Source organism: Bos javanicus, chromosome 12, assembly GCF_032452875.1.
Source record: "Bos javanicus breed banteng chromosome 12, ARS-OSU_banteng_1.0, whole genome shotgun sequence".
Taxonomy (NCBI): Eukaryota; Metazoa; Chordata; class Mammalia; order Artiodactyla; family Bovidae; genus Bos; species Bos javanicus.
The window spans coordinates 35,917,193-35,934,683 of NC_083879.1; the positions used below are offsets into that span (position 1 = coordinate 35,917,193).

The 17,491-nt window shown below is 42.4% G+C and overlaps 1 protein-coding gene across 6 annotated transcripts in view; it reads right to left on the reverse strand.

Annotated features, from left to right (window-relative positions):
* Positions 1-10,983, reverse strand: part of IFT88 (intraflagellar transport 88) — a 64,010-nt gene extending 53,027 nt beyond the window's left edge. For 2 of the 6 annotated variants that reach the window (XR_009740019.1, XR_009740020.1), the window contains exons 1-3: positions 10,850-10,978; positions 5,268-5,363; positions 1,703-1,765 (exon numbers count right to left, since the gene is read on the reverse strand). Coding sequence is in view for 4 of the 6 variants with exons in the window: in XM_061434994.1 (XP_061290978.1) it covers positions 1,703-1,765; positions 5,268-5,357 (153 nt within the window). In the remaining 2 variants the exon portion in view is untranslated. Of the gene's footprint in view, positions 1-1,702; positions 1,766-5,267; positions 5,364-10,014; positions 10,183-10,849 lie in introns of all 6 variants that reach the window. The other 4 variants (XM_061434996.1, XM_061434995.1, XM_061434994.1 and 1 more) reach the window with 3 other exon arrangements.
* Positions 10,984-17,491: the final 6,508 nt, after the last annotated feature.

Consider the following 17,491-nt stretch of genomic DNA (forward strand, 5'->3'; position numbering starts at 1 on the left):
TTGGTATCAGTGTAAAAGTTTTCAAAATATATTCTGGATTAAAAAAAAAAAAAGAATTGGGGACACGGGTTCGATCCTTGGTCAGGGAAGAACCCACATGCCTCAGGGCAACTAAGCCCATGAGCCACAACTACTGCAGCCCACATACCCTAGAGCCCACAGTCCGTAAGAGAAGCCACCACAACGAGAAGCCCACACACTGCAACTAGAGAAAGTGCATGTGCAGCAACAAAGACCCAGCACAGCCAAATATAAATAAATTACTTAAAAAAAGATATCTATATTACTCAAAGCAACGCACAGATTCAATGCAATCTCTACCAAAATCCCAATGTCATTTTTTTTTTTTTAAGAAATGGGAAAATCCAACCTAAAACTCATTTGGAATCTTAAGAGACCCTGGAGAGCCGAAAAATTTTGAAAAAGATCTAAGTTGGGGGACTCCTATCTGCTGATTTCAAAACATATTACAACGCTACTGCACTGGAAACAATGTGGTGCTTGCATAAGAAACCAACGGAAGGAATGGCTTTCAACAAGGGTGTCAAGACCACACAAGGGGGAAGGTCAGTCTCCTGAATGGCACTGAGAATACTGGATATCCTCATGCAAAACAATGAAATTGGACCCTTAATCTTACAGAACATTCAAAAATGAACTCAAAGTAGATTAAAGGCCCAAACATAAGACCTAAAACCTAAAAGACTATAAAACTGCTTGAAAAAAAACAGAGGAAAATTTCATGGCATTGGACTTAGCAATGATTTCTTGGATATGACATCAAAAAGCACAGGCAACTTAAGCAAAAACAGACAAATGGGAGCACATCAAACATAAAGCCTTTTGTGGGTCAGAGGATCCAATCAACAGAATAAAAAACAGCTACCTACAGAATGGGAGAAAATATCTGCAAAGCATATATCCAATAAAGAACTCCTACAACTCAACAACAAAACATTAAATAACCCAGCTTAAAAAAGGGCAAAATACTTGAACAGACATTTCTTCAAAGATCATACACAAATGACCAAAAAGTATATGAAAAGATAACATCACTAATAATTGGAGAAATGCAAATCAAGACCACAATGAGAAACATCTCATACCCATTAAAACTGCGACTATCAAAAAACAGAAAATAACAAGTGTTAGTGAGGGGTAGAGGAACTGGAGCCTGTGTGCACTGCTGGCGGAACTACCATACAATCCAGCAACCCCACTTTCAGATATACACCTCGAAAACAGGGCCTCAGGATATTTGTGTCCCCAAGTTCACGGCAGTGCTGCTCACAACAGCCAACAGGTGGAAGCAACCCAAGTGTGTGCAAAACAAGATGTGGTCCATCCAGACAATGAAATGTCATTAAGCCTGAGAAAGGAAGGAAACCCGGACACCTGCTACACCATGGATGAACCTTGAAGACGTTATGCTGAGTGAAATAACTGTTCGATTCCACTTATGTGAGGCACCTAGAACAGGCAAATACTTAGAGATAGAGAGTAGAAAGGTGGGGCCAGCAGCTGGAGGACGTTGTTGTTCAGTGAGGATAGAGCCTCAGTTTGGGAAAATGGAAAGTTCTAGGGGTCTGTTTCACAACAATGGGAATTAATTTAGCACTCCCAATGTGTACGTTTAAAAACAATGAACAGGGTAAGCTTTGTTAGTTGTTTTTTTTAACCATAATAAAAAAAATTCACTTACTGGAGGTCTTCTGCCATGACTAGTTCTCACAGCTTGCTGAAAGGCTGTGTCATTCTCCAATTCCTAAAACAAAATGGCAAATTTAACATTCAATGTGAGGTGACAAATTTTTAAAAATGTTTAACCACTACTGTTTGGTGTTTAGGGTCCTCTAGGATCCATCTTTCTACATCTGCTGACGTCCACGTAGGGCTCAAGGACTCCTGTCCTCAACTTCCCCTTTACAGGACACGAAATACCAAAAGCCCTCTCTCCCTTGGGGAGAGGAGCACTGACAATCTAGTCAAGTTCAAGGACACAACTGGCTACTGGCTCAATGGGTACTGTCAGCGTGCCTGGTCCCAAGATCAAGTCTTTCTTGTCTCTCTCTTCCAAGTCAGTGGAGCAGCAAGAACAGAGAATCACCCCCTCCGTCCTTTCTCCCTCCTCTCTTCTTCCATATCCTGGGCTGTGGCTACGAGCCTTACCTGAGAAGCTGAGGACAGAAAAAGCTGCATCCTCTCCCAGAAATTGGGCAAACTCTCTTGTCTCATCTCCCAAGTGAAAATGGTTTTTCGTCTCAGGGAGAGGTAAAGTCTGAGACTTAGACTGGAGCCAGCTGAGGCTCCACTGGGTCCAACCTGTCACGCTTTGGAACCAAAGGCTCAGCTGACATAAAACGTTACTGTGCTTTGCTGATTCCTGACCGGTGCTCATGTTCTCCCTCAGGAACCTGAGGAAAGTCACATTAGTCAGGGGCAAGTTACCAGGGCTCCCAGGTTTCCTGGACAAAATGCTATTTTCCAACTGTCAGCATAACCAGTCTTTGCCTCTAGCTCCTTCACCACCACAAGCTCTGGGTCCAGCCCTCTATAAACATCAGTGCACACTTCTCACACTCGCCTCTAACTCACTCCAGTCTACTTCCCACAGAAATATACTTGCCGATTACTAAAAAACAAACAATACACTTAAAAAAAAAAAATAGAGTCAGTATCAATTAGCTTTTTAAAACCCTGGAGACAATGTGTTTTTATTACCGGGATGTACTTTACACATGAACAAAATACAACGTACTTTAAACATGATTATGTACAAGCATTTTTTAGTTTTACTTCAAATAATCTTTATAACCTTCCATATCAACTACATAAAATGAAGTAAGTACAACACTGCTATATTTAAAATGTATTACCAACAAGGCCCTACTGTGTAGCACATGGAACTCTGCTCAATGTTATGTGGCAGCCTGGATGGGAGGTGGGTTGAGGGGGGAGAATGGATACATGTATATGTATGGCTGAGTCCCTTCAAAAGAAAAAAAAAAAATGAAGTACACAAATCTCACTCAGCCATAGAAACCAGGCAACTTTCATATGAGTGTAAGCCAAGGGCCCCCTGGGCACACCTTTTAGGAAAAAGAAGTCTAATATTCCTATATTATTAGTAAAATTCAATTAATCAACTCAAAAAAGTCTAACTAAATGATAAACTAAAACCTATCAACAAATTCTCTAATTACAAATACCAAACTAACACAACTTTTGTCATTTCTTTTCCTTTGTTCATGATTTGATTAACAATTTGCATGATCTATGAACACCTTAGCAACTGTTTCAAGTAATTCAGTTATATATTAACTTATTCCAATTAATTAAAAGGAAACCATGAGTAAACCAAATTTTTATTTTTCTGTGTAATTTACTTTTGTGTATGATATTCTGAATATTTGCTTCAAGTTACTAATAGATAATGAAACCACATTGTAATGACCTGAAGAGTTAGGCAGTTTATCTGATATTATTAAAAACGATTATGATGATCATTTTTGCACTTGTGGGACTCTACCCAAGAAATGTTTGATCACAAGGTAAAAAATTACTTATGCATAAAATTGTTCATTGTGTTGTTATTAATAGGGGCAGAAAACTATAAATAACTATCCTATAGTCAGAAAGTAATCAATTGTATATAGTCAGTATTATGCAGCCATTAAAACTATATTTAAACTTTTAGTATCATGAGATATTGTTTATGACATGGCCAAAAATAGATAAGCAAACAGAAAAGTAACTGTCAGTTCAATTCCAAACATTCTAAAAGAAAATTCTATGTATATGCATGAAGGAAAGACAAACAAAACATTAGCAGTAGTTATTTCTGAGTGGTGGGATTATGGACAATTTTGTTTTCCAACAATGGGCATATGTATTTTTTATACATGTAACTTTTATAACTGGGAGAAAGGGAAAGATTCAATGGCTTTCATAATTAACACTAACTTAGGAAAATGCCCATGTTTTAATACATATTTTTAAAAATTAGTCTGTATAATCATATCCCTGTATACAGATGTTTGTATTAAATATATAGGGAGGGACACACCTATCTATATAAAAAGACAAGGAATACAGCAAAACATGGGTGCTATGACCTGCTATAGTACAGGTCATCACCAGGTAACAGTATTTGTCATTTTATTTTTTTCCCCAATCTTCTGTATTTTTCAAATTTTCTATGATAAATAGTATCTCCTATATTTTTATTTCATACAGAGTAAATGAATAGTTTCTATTTTCTCTTCTTGCTTTCTAAGTCTCAAATTTACAAACCATCATTCTTCTCCAGAGGAAAAAACTTCAAAAATGACTGAAAGCCATGTGAAACTCGAGAATAGAATGTAAGTTCCTAAATTAAAGTCCTCTGAATGCTAATATTTGATTCTCACATACTAGCAAGAAAATTTAATGCTCACATCCTTCATCCTTAAATTGTTTCACACACTAATTCAAGGTAAATTTATAAAGCAGCTTCTTTTGGTTTTTGTCTTTTACAATTTGGAAACTGTAACTCTCACAATGTAAACAGATTTAAAATAATCAAATAATTGTCTTAATAACAATTTCATCCTACAATTACTATACTACTAAATATTAAGCAGATATAGGCTTGTTGACATAAGTTAACATTCATAAAAGGAAAAAAGCAGGTTACAAAACAGTACACACAGTATGATACCATTGTCTCCAAAAACATATAGACATACAGTGTACATATATATACACGCACACATATATTTCTGCATAGGGAAACATTTAGCATTAAGCACTGTAACTTAGTTGATGTTTATCTCTGGGTGGTGACAGTTTCTATGATTTTAATTTTTTCTTTTATTCTCTAGTTTTTCTATAAAATACTTGTATAATTCAATTCAAAGAAGAAAAATAACTCTACATGACATTTCAAATTTAGGGCATTAAAAAAACCGATTTTAGGCACCTCAAGGGATCTAAGTCTTTTAACATACATATTCAGATAACTAGTGCAAAAGAATACAAAAATATAATTGATCCGAATTCTTTTCCATAACATTTTTTCACATCTCTATGCTTTTCCCTTCTGCTGCGATTATTACTATTGGTAGAAGTTAGTACAGTCTTTAGTAATAGTACTTTTCTAGGCTTTTAATCAACTTAACTTAATCTAAAGCATTATATAGCAGAACCATCAAATCCAAAATTTTCACAAACCAGCTGGTTAGCAAAGACCAAAGTAAAAACCAATGAAACAATTTTTTTTTTTTTACCTCGGTATCATAGGTTGGATTGTAGTCATTATAGCCAGAATAAAGATCATCTTCATCTGTTTCTGGGGCCAGGTGTACATTTTGCATCATTTGTACCTATGAAAAATCACTGTTGTAAATGTATTCTTGAAATAATTCTTAATTGAAATAAAGTATAACAACCTTTCTGGTCAAATTTATGTCTATATATGTTTATGGCTTAAATGTTTTTTGTGTCAAATTCTTAAAACTAGGTATCAAAACAGACACACAAGTCAATGGAACAGAACAGAGAGGCCCCAATAAATCTGTGCATTTAAAGTCAATTAATTTATGACAAGGGACCCAAAAATAAACAATGGAGAAAGGATAGTCTCTTCAATAAATGGTGTTGGGAAAAACAGCCAGCCACATTCAAAAAAATACATCTGGGCCCCTACCTTATACCATATACAAAAATCAATGCGAAATGAGCATAAGACTTGAAACTATAAAACTTGTAGAAGTAAACATAGATGGTAAGTGCCTTGACATCGGTTTTGATGATATCTTTTTTGGAATTGACACCAAAAGAAATGACAACAAAACTAAAAATAGGTAAGTGGGACTAAATCAGATTTAAAAGTTTCTGCACAGCAAATGAAATCATCAACAAAATGAAAAGGTAATTGGGAGAAATATTTGCAAATCATGTATCTGATAAGGGGCTAATATCCAAAATATATAAAGAACTCATGTAACTCAACAACAACAAAAACTCGATTGAAAAATGGGTAGAGGGGACTTCCCTGGTGATCCAGTGGCTAAGAATTCGCCTGTCAATGCAGGGGACAAGGGTTCGAGCCCTAGTCTGGGAAGATCTCACATGCCATGGAGCCTGTGCTCTAAAGCCTTTGAGCCACAACTGCTGAGCCCGTGTGCCACAACTACTGAAGTTGGTGAGCTCAGAGCCTGTGCTCTGCAACAAAGAAGCTATAATAAGCCCATGCAACACAAAGAAGAGCAGCCCCGGCTCACCACAGCTAGAGAAAGCCCTCACACAGTAACAAAGACCCAAAAATAAATACAATATTTTAAAAAATGGACAGAGGACCTAAATAGACATTTTTCCAAATCAGACAATACAGATAGTCATGAAAAAATGCTCAACCTCACTAGTCATCAGGGAAATAAAATCAAAAACACAAGGAGATAGCACCTCACACTGGTTGGAATTGTTATTGTCAAAAACACTAGAGAGAAGCATTGATGAGGATGTGGAGAAAAGGAAACCCTTGGGCACTATTGGTAGGAATATAAGCTGATGGAGCCACTATGGAGAACAGTATGGAGGTTCCTAAAAAATTAAAAATACAGTTACTGAATGATCTAGCAATTCCACTTCTGGGTATTTATCTGAAGCAAATGAAAATAGTAACTCAAAAAAGTATCTGCACCACTATGTTTGCTGCATCATTACCAACAAGTAAGATATGGAAACAACCTAAGTGTCCATTGATGGATAACTGGATAAAGAAAATGTGATACACAAACACATGTGCACATACACAATGGAATATTACTCAGCCCCCCAAAGGAAATTTTGCCATTATGATCATGGATGGATCTATATGGCATTGTTGTTTAGTCACTAAGTAGTATCCTATTCTTTTGCAATCCTATGAACTGGAGCCCACCGGGCTCCTCTGTCCATGGGATTTCCCAGGCAAGAATACTAGAGTGGGTTACCATTTCCTTCTCCAGGGCATCTTCCTGACCTAGGGATCAAAACTGCATTTCCTGCATTGGCAGGCAGATTCTTTACCACTGCACCACCTGGGAAGCTTAGAGGGCACTATGCACCACCTGGGAAGCTTAGAGGGCACTATGCTGAGCGAAATTAAGCCAGATAGAGAAAGACAAAAACTGCATGATCTCACTTATCTGTGGAATCTAAAAACAAAAACAAGGGAATTCCCTGGCATTTCAGTGGTTAGGATTCAGTGCTGTCACTGCGGAGGGTCTGGGTTCAATACCTGTTGGATGAACTAAGATCCCACTAGCCCCATAGTTGAGTTCAGTCACTCAGTTGTGTCTGACTCTTTGCGACCCCATGGACTACAGCACGCCAGGCCTCCCTGTCCATCACCAACTCCCAGAGTTTACTCAAATTCATGTCCATTGAGTCGGTGATGCCATCCAACCATCTCATACTCCATCATCCCCTTCTCCTCCTGACTTCAATCTTTCCCAGCATAAGGGTCATTTCCAATAAGTCAGTTCTTCACAACAGGTGGCCAAAGTATTGGAGTTTCAGCTTCAGCATCAGTCTTTCCAATGAATATTCAGGACTGATTTCCTCTAGGATGGACTGGTTGGATCTCCTTGCTGTCCAAGAGACTCTCAAGAGTCTTCTCCAACACCACAGCTCAAAAGCATCAGTTCTTTGGTGCTCAGCTTTCTTTATTGTCCAACTTTCACATCCATACATGACTACTGGAAAAACCATAGCTTTGACTAGACAGACCTTTGTCGGCAAAGTAATGTCTCTGCTTTTTAATGTGCCGTCTAGGTTGGTCATAACTTTCCTTCCAAGGAGACAATGTCTTTTAATTTCATGGCTACAGTCACCATCTGCAGTGATTTTGGAGCCCCCAAAAATAAAGTCTGTCACTGTTTCCATTGTTTCCCCTTCTATTTGCCATGAAGTGATGGGACCAGATGCCATGATCTTTGTTTTCTGAATGCTGAGTTTTAAGCCAACTTTATCATTCTCCTCTTTCACTTTCATCAAGAGGCTCTTTAGTTCTTCTGCACTTTCTGCCGTAAGGGTGGTGTCATCTACATATCTGAGGTGACAGATATTTCTCTTGGCAATCTTGATTCCAGCTTGTGCTTCAGCCAGTGCAGCATTTCTCATGATGTACTCTGCATATAAGTTAAATAAGCAGGATGACAATATACAGCCTTGATGTACTCCTTTCCTGATTTGGAACCAGTCTGTTGCTCCATGTCCAGTTCTAGCTGTTGCTTCTTGACCTGCATACAGATTTCTCAGGGGGAAGGTCAAGTGGTCTGGAATTCCCATCTCTTGAAGAATTTTCCACAGTTTGTTGTGATTCACACAGTCAAAGGCTTTGGCATAGTCAATAAAGCAGAAATAGATGTTTTTATGGAACTCGCTTGCTTTTTCGACAATCCAGCAGATGTTGGCAATTTGATCTCTGGTTCCTCTGCCTTTTCTAAAACCAGATTGCACATCTGGAAGTTCACGGTTCGTGTATTGCTGAAGCCTGGCTTGGAGAATTTTGAGCATTACTTTGCTAGCGCGTGAGATGAGTGCAACTGTTTGGTAGTTTGAACATTCTAGAATCCGCCTGCAATGCAGGAGACCCTAGTTCAATTCCTGGGTTGGGATAGGCTACCCACTCCAGTATCCTTGGGCTTCCTCTGTGGCTCAGCTGGTAAAGAATCCACCAGCAAAGTGGGAGACCTAGGTTCGATCCCTGGGTTAGGAAGATCCCCTGGAGAAAGGAAAGGCTACCCACTCCAGTATTCTGGCCTGGAGAATTCCATGGACCAAGTCCATGGGGTCACAAAGAGTAAGACACAACTGAGCGACTTTCACTTTCACTTTGAACATTCTTTGGCATTGCCTTTCTTTGGGATTGGAATGAAACTGACCTTTTCCAGTCCTGTGGCCACTGCTGAGTTTTCCAAATTTGCTGGCATATTGAGTGCAGCACTTTCACAGCATCATCTTTTAGGATTTGAAATAGCTCAACTGGAATTCCATCACCTCCACTAGCTAAGGCCAACTTGATTTTGCATTCCAGGATGAACTAAGATCCCACAAACCCATAGTAGAGCCCCCAAAACAAACAAACAAAAAAAAAAACTACTGCAGTATAAACAATGAGCATGCTTTAGTTCTTTAGTGCATTCTTTAGTTCTGTGCATTCTTTTTTTTTAATTATTTAAAAAATACAGAATTTACAGAATTCTGTACAGAATTATCTGTACTAGCTTTAGTACAGACGTGTATTTTCAATTCTATTGAGTGTGTGTGTGTATATATATATATATATATAGGAATGGAATTGCTGGCAACATTATGTTTAACTTTTGGAGGAGCTGCTAGGCTTTTCCAAAGTGGCTGCACCATTTTACATCCCACCAGCAGTGAATGAAGGTTCCAATTTCTCCATGTCCCAGCCAACACCTGCTACTGGCCCTATTCTGATTAAAGCCACTCTAGCAGGCAAAAAGTGGTATCTTTATGGTTTTGATTCGATTTTTGGTTTGATTTCCTTAGTGATTAAAGATGCTGAGCAACCTTTCATATGCTTATTGAAAACTGTAACTTTTTTTCTTTTCAGATGCTTTGCCCATTTTTAAAAATTGGTTTTTTGATCTGATTCATATTGATATTTGACAGAAAACAACAAAATTCTGTAAAGCAATTATCCTTTAATTAAAAAAAAAAAAAAAAAGAATTCCTTAGGAGTACCCTGGCAGTCCAGTGGTTAGGACCCCGCACGTTCACTGCCATGGGGCCTCACTCCCTGGTCCCACAAACCAAGTCTTGTGGCACGCAAAAAAAAAAAAAAAAAAAAACCCTATATATTCTTGATATTAGACCTTGTCAGAGAAACGATTAGCAAATATTTTCTCCTATTCTGTGCAAAATCCACAAAAGCAAATGTCAATCATATATAAATGTTCATTCCAAAATACCTCCAGAAAGTATTAAGTTATGATAGAAGATATATAAAAAATTTTAACTTACAAGCTCTAGGTCAGGTAATGTGAAACCAATGGTTCGCAAAGGTTAGCGTTTGCCAGAAACCTACGGATTTGTTAAAATCAGATTGCCACTCCCCGCCTTCACCAGTTTCTTATTCACTGGTGGGAGTCATCACCCTCATTCCTTGGAGTGTGGAGTTCTAACAAGTTGCTAATCAGAAAAAAAAAAAAAAAAGTTTCTAATCAGGTGTTGCTGATGCTGATGTGGTCCACGGAGCACACGTTGAGGACCACTGTGCTCAAGGAGAACCTCCTGATTACAAGCCCCACTTAAGTCAATTTAGTTTACACGTCTGTCAGCAAAACAAGCCGCTTTACAACTGGAGATCCTTTCATCTGAGCTAACCAGACCAAAAAAGTTCATCTATGAGAAACTCGGGCTAAACCGACACGGTGGGAACAAATGCAGAGAGTGCGAGTGGGGAAAGGTGAGGCGCCCAGGTGAGGCGGTCGAGCTCCACCAAGGCCCGGTGCAAAGGCAGCTCCCGGGACGGCGCCTCCTGGACTCAGCGCGGGAAGTCCCCCCGGGGCCCCCGTCCCGACCGGGTCCCCCGGGGTCGGCACCAGACAGCCAGCCGCCCAGAGGTGGGGGCCGACTCCGGCCTGGGGGCGCCCACCTCTGTGAGGGGAGCCCGAGCTCGCGCCTCTCTCACCCGCCGAGCCTTCCCGGGAATTTCAGAACTTCCGGTCACGAACTCGCGGTGAGGGGTTTAGGGCCGCGCGGGGTGGGGGAAGGGCAGAGCCCCCTCCCGTGTCCCATCTCCACGGCCCCCTCAGAGGGCGCCTGGTACCCGCGCCGCCCCTGGGCCCTCCCCTACCTCGCCGCGAGTGGAGGAGGGCGACCGCGAGCGCGGCGGGGCTGGTGCGGCCTTGGCGGGACTCTTCAGAGAGCGGCGCGTCCGCGGCGTTGCCACGCGCGAAACCAAGGAAGCCGCTCCCACAGTGCTCCGCGAGAGGGCGGGACCGAGCCTTTAGAGCAAGAGAGACAGGCCTGGAGGGCGGGGGCGGGGGCCTGAGGGGCGGGGCCTGAGGCGGGGCCTGGATGGCGGGGCGGGGCCGGTCCCGTGGAAGTGGGCAGGAGGAGGGGCCGCACAGAGGCGGTCCTAGCGAGGCGGCGGGGATGGCGGAATCCGGCACGAGGAACCGGAAGGCAAGGAAGCCACAGTCTTCTAGATCCTGATGAACTCAGCCGGAGGCCGGGTCACCGGCGGGTGGTGCTAGTTGCTGTGGAAAGCTTCGGTGGCTGCGGCACTAGCCCGTGGGTCCTGGAAGCGCGTCAGGGCCGCGCTGGCTGTCTGGACTCACCCCCAGCCCCACCCTGCGGTTCTCCTTGCAGAACCAGCTGGAGCCCGGGAGGCTCTTGGGGGCCTCCCGCACCTCGTGGTCCTGTCTTGTGTGTTCCTGCCCTGGACACCTCGGGGGTGGCCTGAGTCAGCCCAAGGCCATAATGCCCATCACCTCAGTGTGATGCTCAGCAAGAGAATGAGGAGTGGACTTAATAACTGGTTCACAGCATTAAAGTTTCTCCTACATTTTAAAATAAATCGGCAAGGAGGCGTCTAAAGACACCAGTAATTAGTGACTTTTAAACTTTAAGTTTTAAAGTTTGAATTGTGCTGGAGAAGACTCTTGAGAGTCCATTGGACTGCAAGGAGATGAAACCAGTCAATCCTAAAGGAAATCAACCCTGAATAATCACTGGAAGGACTGATGCTGAAGCTGAAGCTCCAATACTTTGGCCACCTAATGAAAAAAGCCGACTCATTGGAAAAGATCTTGATGCTGGGAAAGATTGAGGGCAAAAGGAGAAGCGGGCAGTGGAGAATGAGATGGTTGGATGGCATCACCGTCTCAATACATGAGTTTGAGCCAACTCCAGGAGATTGTGGAGGACAGAGGAGCCTGGTGTGCTGCAGTCAGTGGGGTCACAAAGAGTCAGACACAACTGACCGACTGAGCAACAACAGACTTTAAGTACATTTGGGGAGACAGTTCTCCATGAGTGTCTTGTTTCTGTTCTGGACCATTGTGATGGTTACTGTAATTTTCAGCTAGACTGTGGTACCCAGTTTTTTGTCAAACACCAGTCAAGTTGTTGCTGTGAAGGTGTTTTTTAGGTGTCCTGGCAGTTAGGTCAGTAGACTTTGAATAAAGCAGATTATCCTCCATAACGTGGGTGTGGGTGCCATTGCCTTCTCCGTGTGCCACAGCTAAAGGACCCTAAACGGAGGAAACCTCAGTCTTGTGATGAACTATAGGCCAGCACGGGGCTCAGCGTTTGCCCTGGAGGCAGACATTATCTCTACTGTGCCAGAGAGCCCAACCTGCCTTTTGCACTGGAGGGAGGAAATGATCTGTCTTCCAGTGCATGCGTGTGTGTGTGTGCTCAGTCATGTCCGACTCTTCCCGACCTCATGGGCTCCTCTGTCCATAGGATTGTCCAGGCAAGAATACTGGGATGGGTTGCTATTTACCTCTCCAGGGGATTGTCCCAACCCAGAGAACAAACCTGCATCTCCCTGCATTGTAGGCGGGTCCTTTTTCACTCTGCCACCTGGGAAGCCCTTCCTGTACAAAATTCTTTCAAAATACAGTCTCCATAGAGACTGAGTGGGAGAGAAATGACTTTAAGGAATCCACTCTGAGGTTATGGGAGCAGATGGAGGCCCAGGGCAGAACTGATGTTGTGGCTGAGTCTGAAGGCAGCTGGAAGCAGGACTCCCACATTCCCTGGAGATGTCAGTCTTTCCTCTTAGCTCTTTCAACTGATTGGACGAGGCCCACCCACCTCGAAGAGTTGGACACGACTGAATGACTTCACTTTCACTTTTCACTTTAATGCATTGGAGAAGGAAATGGCAACCCACTCCAGTGTTCTTGCCTGGAGAATCCCAGGGACAGTGGAGCCTGATGGGCTGCCGTCTATGGGGTTGCACAGAGTCGGACACGACTGAAGCGACTTAGCAGCAGCAGCAGCTGTGACACAAACTCACTGCCTGTGCAGCAGCACTGGGCTACCCCCTTGGGACTCAGGAGGCAAGTGGGCTGAGGGGGCATGAAGTCGAGGCTCTCGCTGGCAGTGAACAGTAAGCTCCTGTCCCTGAGCTGGTGCTTTCTGCCGCAGTCACACACCAGCTAAGCTCATCAGCTGGGAGGCGCTCTTGAGAGTATCTGTGCCTGGCTCAAGCCGCTGCTCACGGCGTGTTTGGTGAATTAATTGCTGAACACTGCAGAGCCCCCAAGTCGCTGTGTTTCCATTTTCATTATGTCTTTAGATCTCCCGACTGTAAATTTCCAGCTCCCTCAATTGTCTTTGTTTTGTTTTAAATCAGAAACAGATTCAAGTTCGTTTCAACTTGGTCACCCTTTAAGCACAATACTGTTACTTGCCAGAGTGTGCAGGATCATCTCTTTCGTTTCAAATGTTGTCATGAAGCTACTACTTATTAAGCACATGCCTACATCGCCAGACAACATGCTAAGGTCACATAACTTGTGTTACTAAAATATAAGCTCCAGAGAGAACAGATTCTCGTGTCTGTCCCCTCCCACCCAGAGGCTAGGTAGCCGTGTCATGCTGCCCAGTTTCCTTAACCCCTGACTCTCCCCACTACCTCTTCACTCCCATCTTCTCTCGCTGTCACTCCGTCTGTTCTCCACATGATCATCCTGCAGTGAAAATCTGATCACATCGCTGTCTGCTCAGAACCTTCTGGAGCCCTCTGTCCCTCCTGGCCTTGACCTGTGAACAAAGTCTAAGGCCCTTCAGGGGTCAGGACTCAGGATTCTTTGTTGCAGCCAAGAAAAATCAATTGTTGCTAACTGAAGCAGAAAAGGAATTTTTTGGAAAGGTATCAGGTGACTCGGAATTGTCGGAGAAGCTAAGGAGCAAGGTTTGGACAAACAACAGCGGATCAGGCAGTAAGACCCAGCCAAAACCATCCCCCAGAAGTGAGTGGCCAAAACTGTGACTTGCCCTCACTGTCTACTCAGGACCTGTGTGGGATTTTCAAGTGTCAAGCTAGGAAAATCCCAGGAAAAGCAGAACAAATTGGCCACCCCACTTAGTCTGCTGCTGTGGGTTCCTGCTGGCTCCGTACCATGAGACCTGCCTTCTTGCGGGTGGATGCGTGGTCACACAGCTGTGCTCTGGGCTCTGGCATGTCCTGCTTTCCCACTGGGCCCTGGTTTCGTTCCAGCCCCTGTGGACCATTTCTAATCATCCTGTCCTTTATTTGCCTCCCTCCTGGGTCAAAGCCCCAGATGAGAACACAAGTTGGCTGTGTTTAAGTCAAATGCTAGGAATTCCTCGGTGGTCCAGTGGTTAAGACTCTGCGCTTCCAATGCAGGAGGCACAGGTTTGATCCCTGGTTAGGGAACTAAGATCCCACAGGCCGCACTGTGTGGCCAAAATATAAATAAGTAAAAATGAGGACACCGGTCAGATTGGATTAAGTCCTGCACTCAGGGCCTCCTTTTAGGCCCTCCTTAAAGGCCCTGTCTCCAAATACTGTCCCATTCTGGGATCCTGGGGGTGGAGCTTCCACATTTGAATTTGGGGGGACAGGATTTGGTCCATAACACCTGGTGTATGTGAGGCCCTGTGGATCTACCAGTATCAGAGCTCATAACAGGTCTTTTTTTTTTTTTTTTTAAGATTTATATATTTATTTATTTTTTGGCTGTTCTGGGTCTTCATTGCTGCATGGGATTTCTCTAGCTGAAGCAAGAGGAAGCTACTCTCTAGTTGTGGGGTGCTGGCTTCTCATCGTGGTGGCTTCTCTTGTTGCAGAGCACGGGCTCTAGGTGTGCAGGCTTTAGCAGCTGTGGCACACGGGCGTAGCTGCTTTGCAGCATGTGGGATCCTCCCTGCCCAGGGATCAAACCTGTGACCCTTGAGGGTAAGGTGGATTCCTAACCACTGGACCACCAGGGAAGTCCCTCATAACAGTTTTATAGTTACCGTTTATTCATAAAAGTTTATTTAAGTACACCACTGGGTGTACTTAAATAAAGTACAGGTGTTATCACCACTGGGTTCCCACTCCAGCTTGGCAACACTTAGTTTATCTAATAAGTAATTTATTAGGCACTGTGAAGACCTTTCACCTCTTCTGCCCAGAAAAATACCATGAAATGCAGTGATTGCCTGTTAAATATTTAAAATTATCGTGGCAATTTATTTAACCATAAAAGTTAGAAGCCAATTAGCCTGAAAATGTAAATCGAAATTTTTTTTCTCTCATCTTTTAAATAACTGAGACCAAGTCTTTCCTGAGGTTAACAACACGACCAATAAAGCTTATCATCCTTTTTAATACTTATTAAGGGGATAGTCACTACTCAATGTCATGAAAATACAGTCACTGAAGTTCCATGTACTCTTTTAAATCTTTTACTGTTTGTAGGACATATTACTAACCTATATTCCACAGGGCGTTTGACCAGGGGTTCTCTTTGGGTTGAAATGTGCAAGAGAAGGATTGAGTAGGCCTAATTTTGCATATTCTGCATTGAATGTCCTATGCTGCCTCCCTCCAGAGCCACATCAGTGAGAGTCATATTTCTTAACATGGAAAGCACTGCTTCTCTAACTGGCACCAGCCAAGGCCGGAGAAGTCAACCTCAGGGCCTTTGGGGAGGATTGTTAGACCCTAAATTCTGGGTGGACGGTTTGTGCTAGGCTCAAAAGATTTCTTACATGGAAGTTACAAATTAACTTGAACCTGCCAATAATTTCAATCTGTTCTAAAATAAATGGACATCGGACTGTGAATTACCCTCTGTCCATTCACACCACAGAAACCAGGCTCATTAACTGGTTGATATCAAGAGGTAATATACAAGGCAGTGTGAGACACTTCAGGTTGTACCTATAACCATCACCTGCCCACAGATGCTTCTTGAATCTGTGTCTCCTAGGTTATAGTCTTCCAGCTTGGCTTAAACAAAACTCTTTTCTATTCCTATTATAAATTGTTTATTGATTATTTTCATCAAAGGGGGGTGGGGTGGAGAAGGAAATGGCAACCTTTTACTGTGCTATTGAATGGTTTGCCTTGGAAATGAACCGAGATCATTCTGTTGTGTTTGAGATTGCATCCAAGTACTGCATTTCGGACTCTTTTGTTGACCATGATGGCTACTCCCATTTCTTCTAAGGGATTCCTACCCACAGTAGTAGGTATAATGGTCATCTGAGTTAAATTCACCCATTCCAGACCATTTTAGTTCGCTGATTCCTAGGATGTCAACGTTCACTCTTGCCATCTCCTGTTTGACCACTTCCAATTTGCCTTGATTCATGGACCTAACATTCCAGGTTCCTATGCAATATTGCTCTTTACAGCATCAGACCTTGCTTCCATCACCAGTCACATCCACAACTGGGTGTTGTTTTTGCTTTGGCTCCATCCCTTCATTCTTTCTGGAGTTATTTGTCCACTGATCTCCAGTAGCATATTGGGCACCTACCGACCTGGGGAGTTCCTCTTTCAGTGTCCTATCTTTTTGCCTTTTCAAACTGTTCTCAAGGTTCTCAAGGTGAGAATACTGAAGTGGTATAATAATAAGTGGTATAAAAAGAAAATTAGAAGTTAAAAAAATACTCAGATAAAAATATTTACTTGTAAAGGATTGCAGACAGCTTCGATAAAATATTCAGAGATGCACATTCTTTAATCTAACACACAAAGCTTATTTATCTGAGTTCAAACACATTTAATAATTCACACCCAGTTATACTGAGTATAATAACTGCCAATAACCATGACATTACATAGTTACCTATGTAACTATGGGGCTTCTCAGGTGGTGCTAGTGGTAAAGAACCTGCCAGAATGCAGGAGACATAAGAAATGTGGGTTCAATCCCTGGGTCGGCAAGATCTCCTGAAGGAGAGCATGACAACCCATTCCAGCATTCTTGCCTGGGGAATCCCATGGACAGAGGAGCCTGGTGGGCTACAGTCTGTAGGGTCACAAAGAGTTGGACACAACTGAAGCCACTTACACACACACTCACACATCTAACTATATATATGTGTGTGTATATATATGTATATGTGTGTGTATATAATAACTACATAACTATTGTTAAGGGAAAGTTCCTTAGTATTAATATTTAAATTCAAAAATAAGATTTTTCTTCACATGAATCTCTCACTTTTAAGTCGGTAGAGTGCCCTAGATTTAAGGTAACAAATCCGTGTTCAGTATGAAAGGAGATTGTTGATTAACATAGGGGAATGGGGCAGAGAGAAAAAAGTGGAAGTTAAAAAAATACTCAGATAAAAATATTTACTTGCAAAGGATTGCAGACAGCTTCAATAAAATATTCGGAGATGCACATTCTTTCATCTAACGCACAAAGCTTGTTTATCTGAGTTCAAACACATTTAATAATTCACATCCAGTTATACTGAGTATAATAAATGTTCAGACAACATTTATGGATGGAAA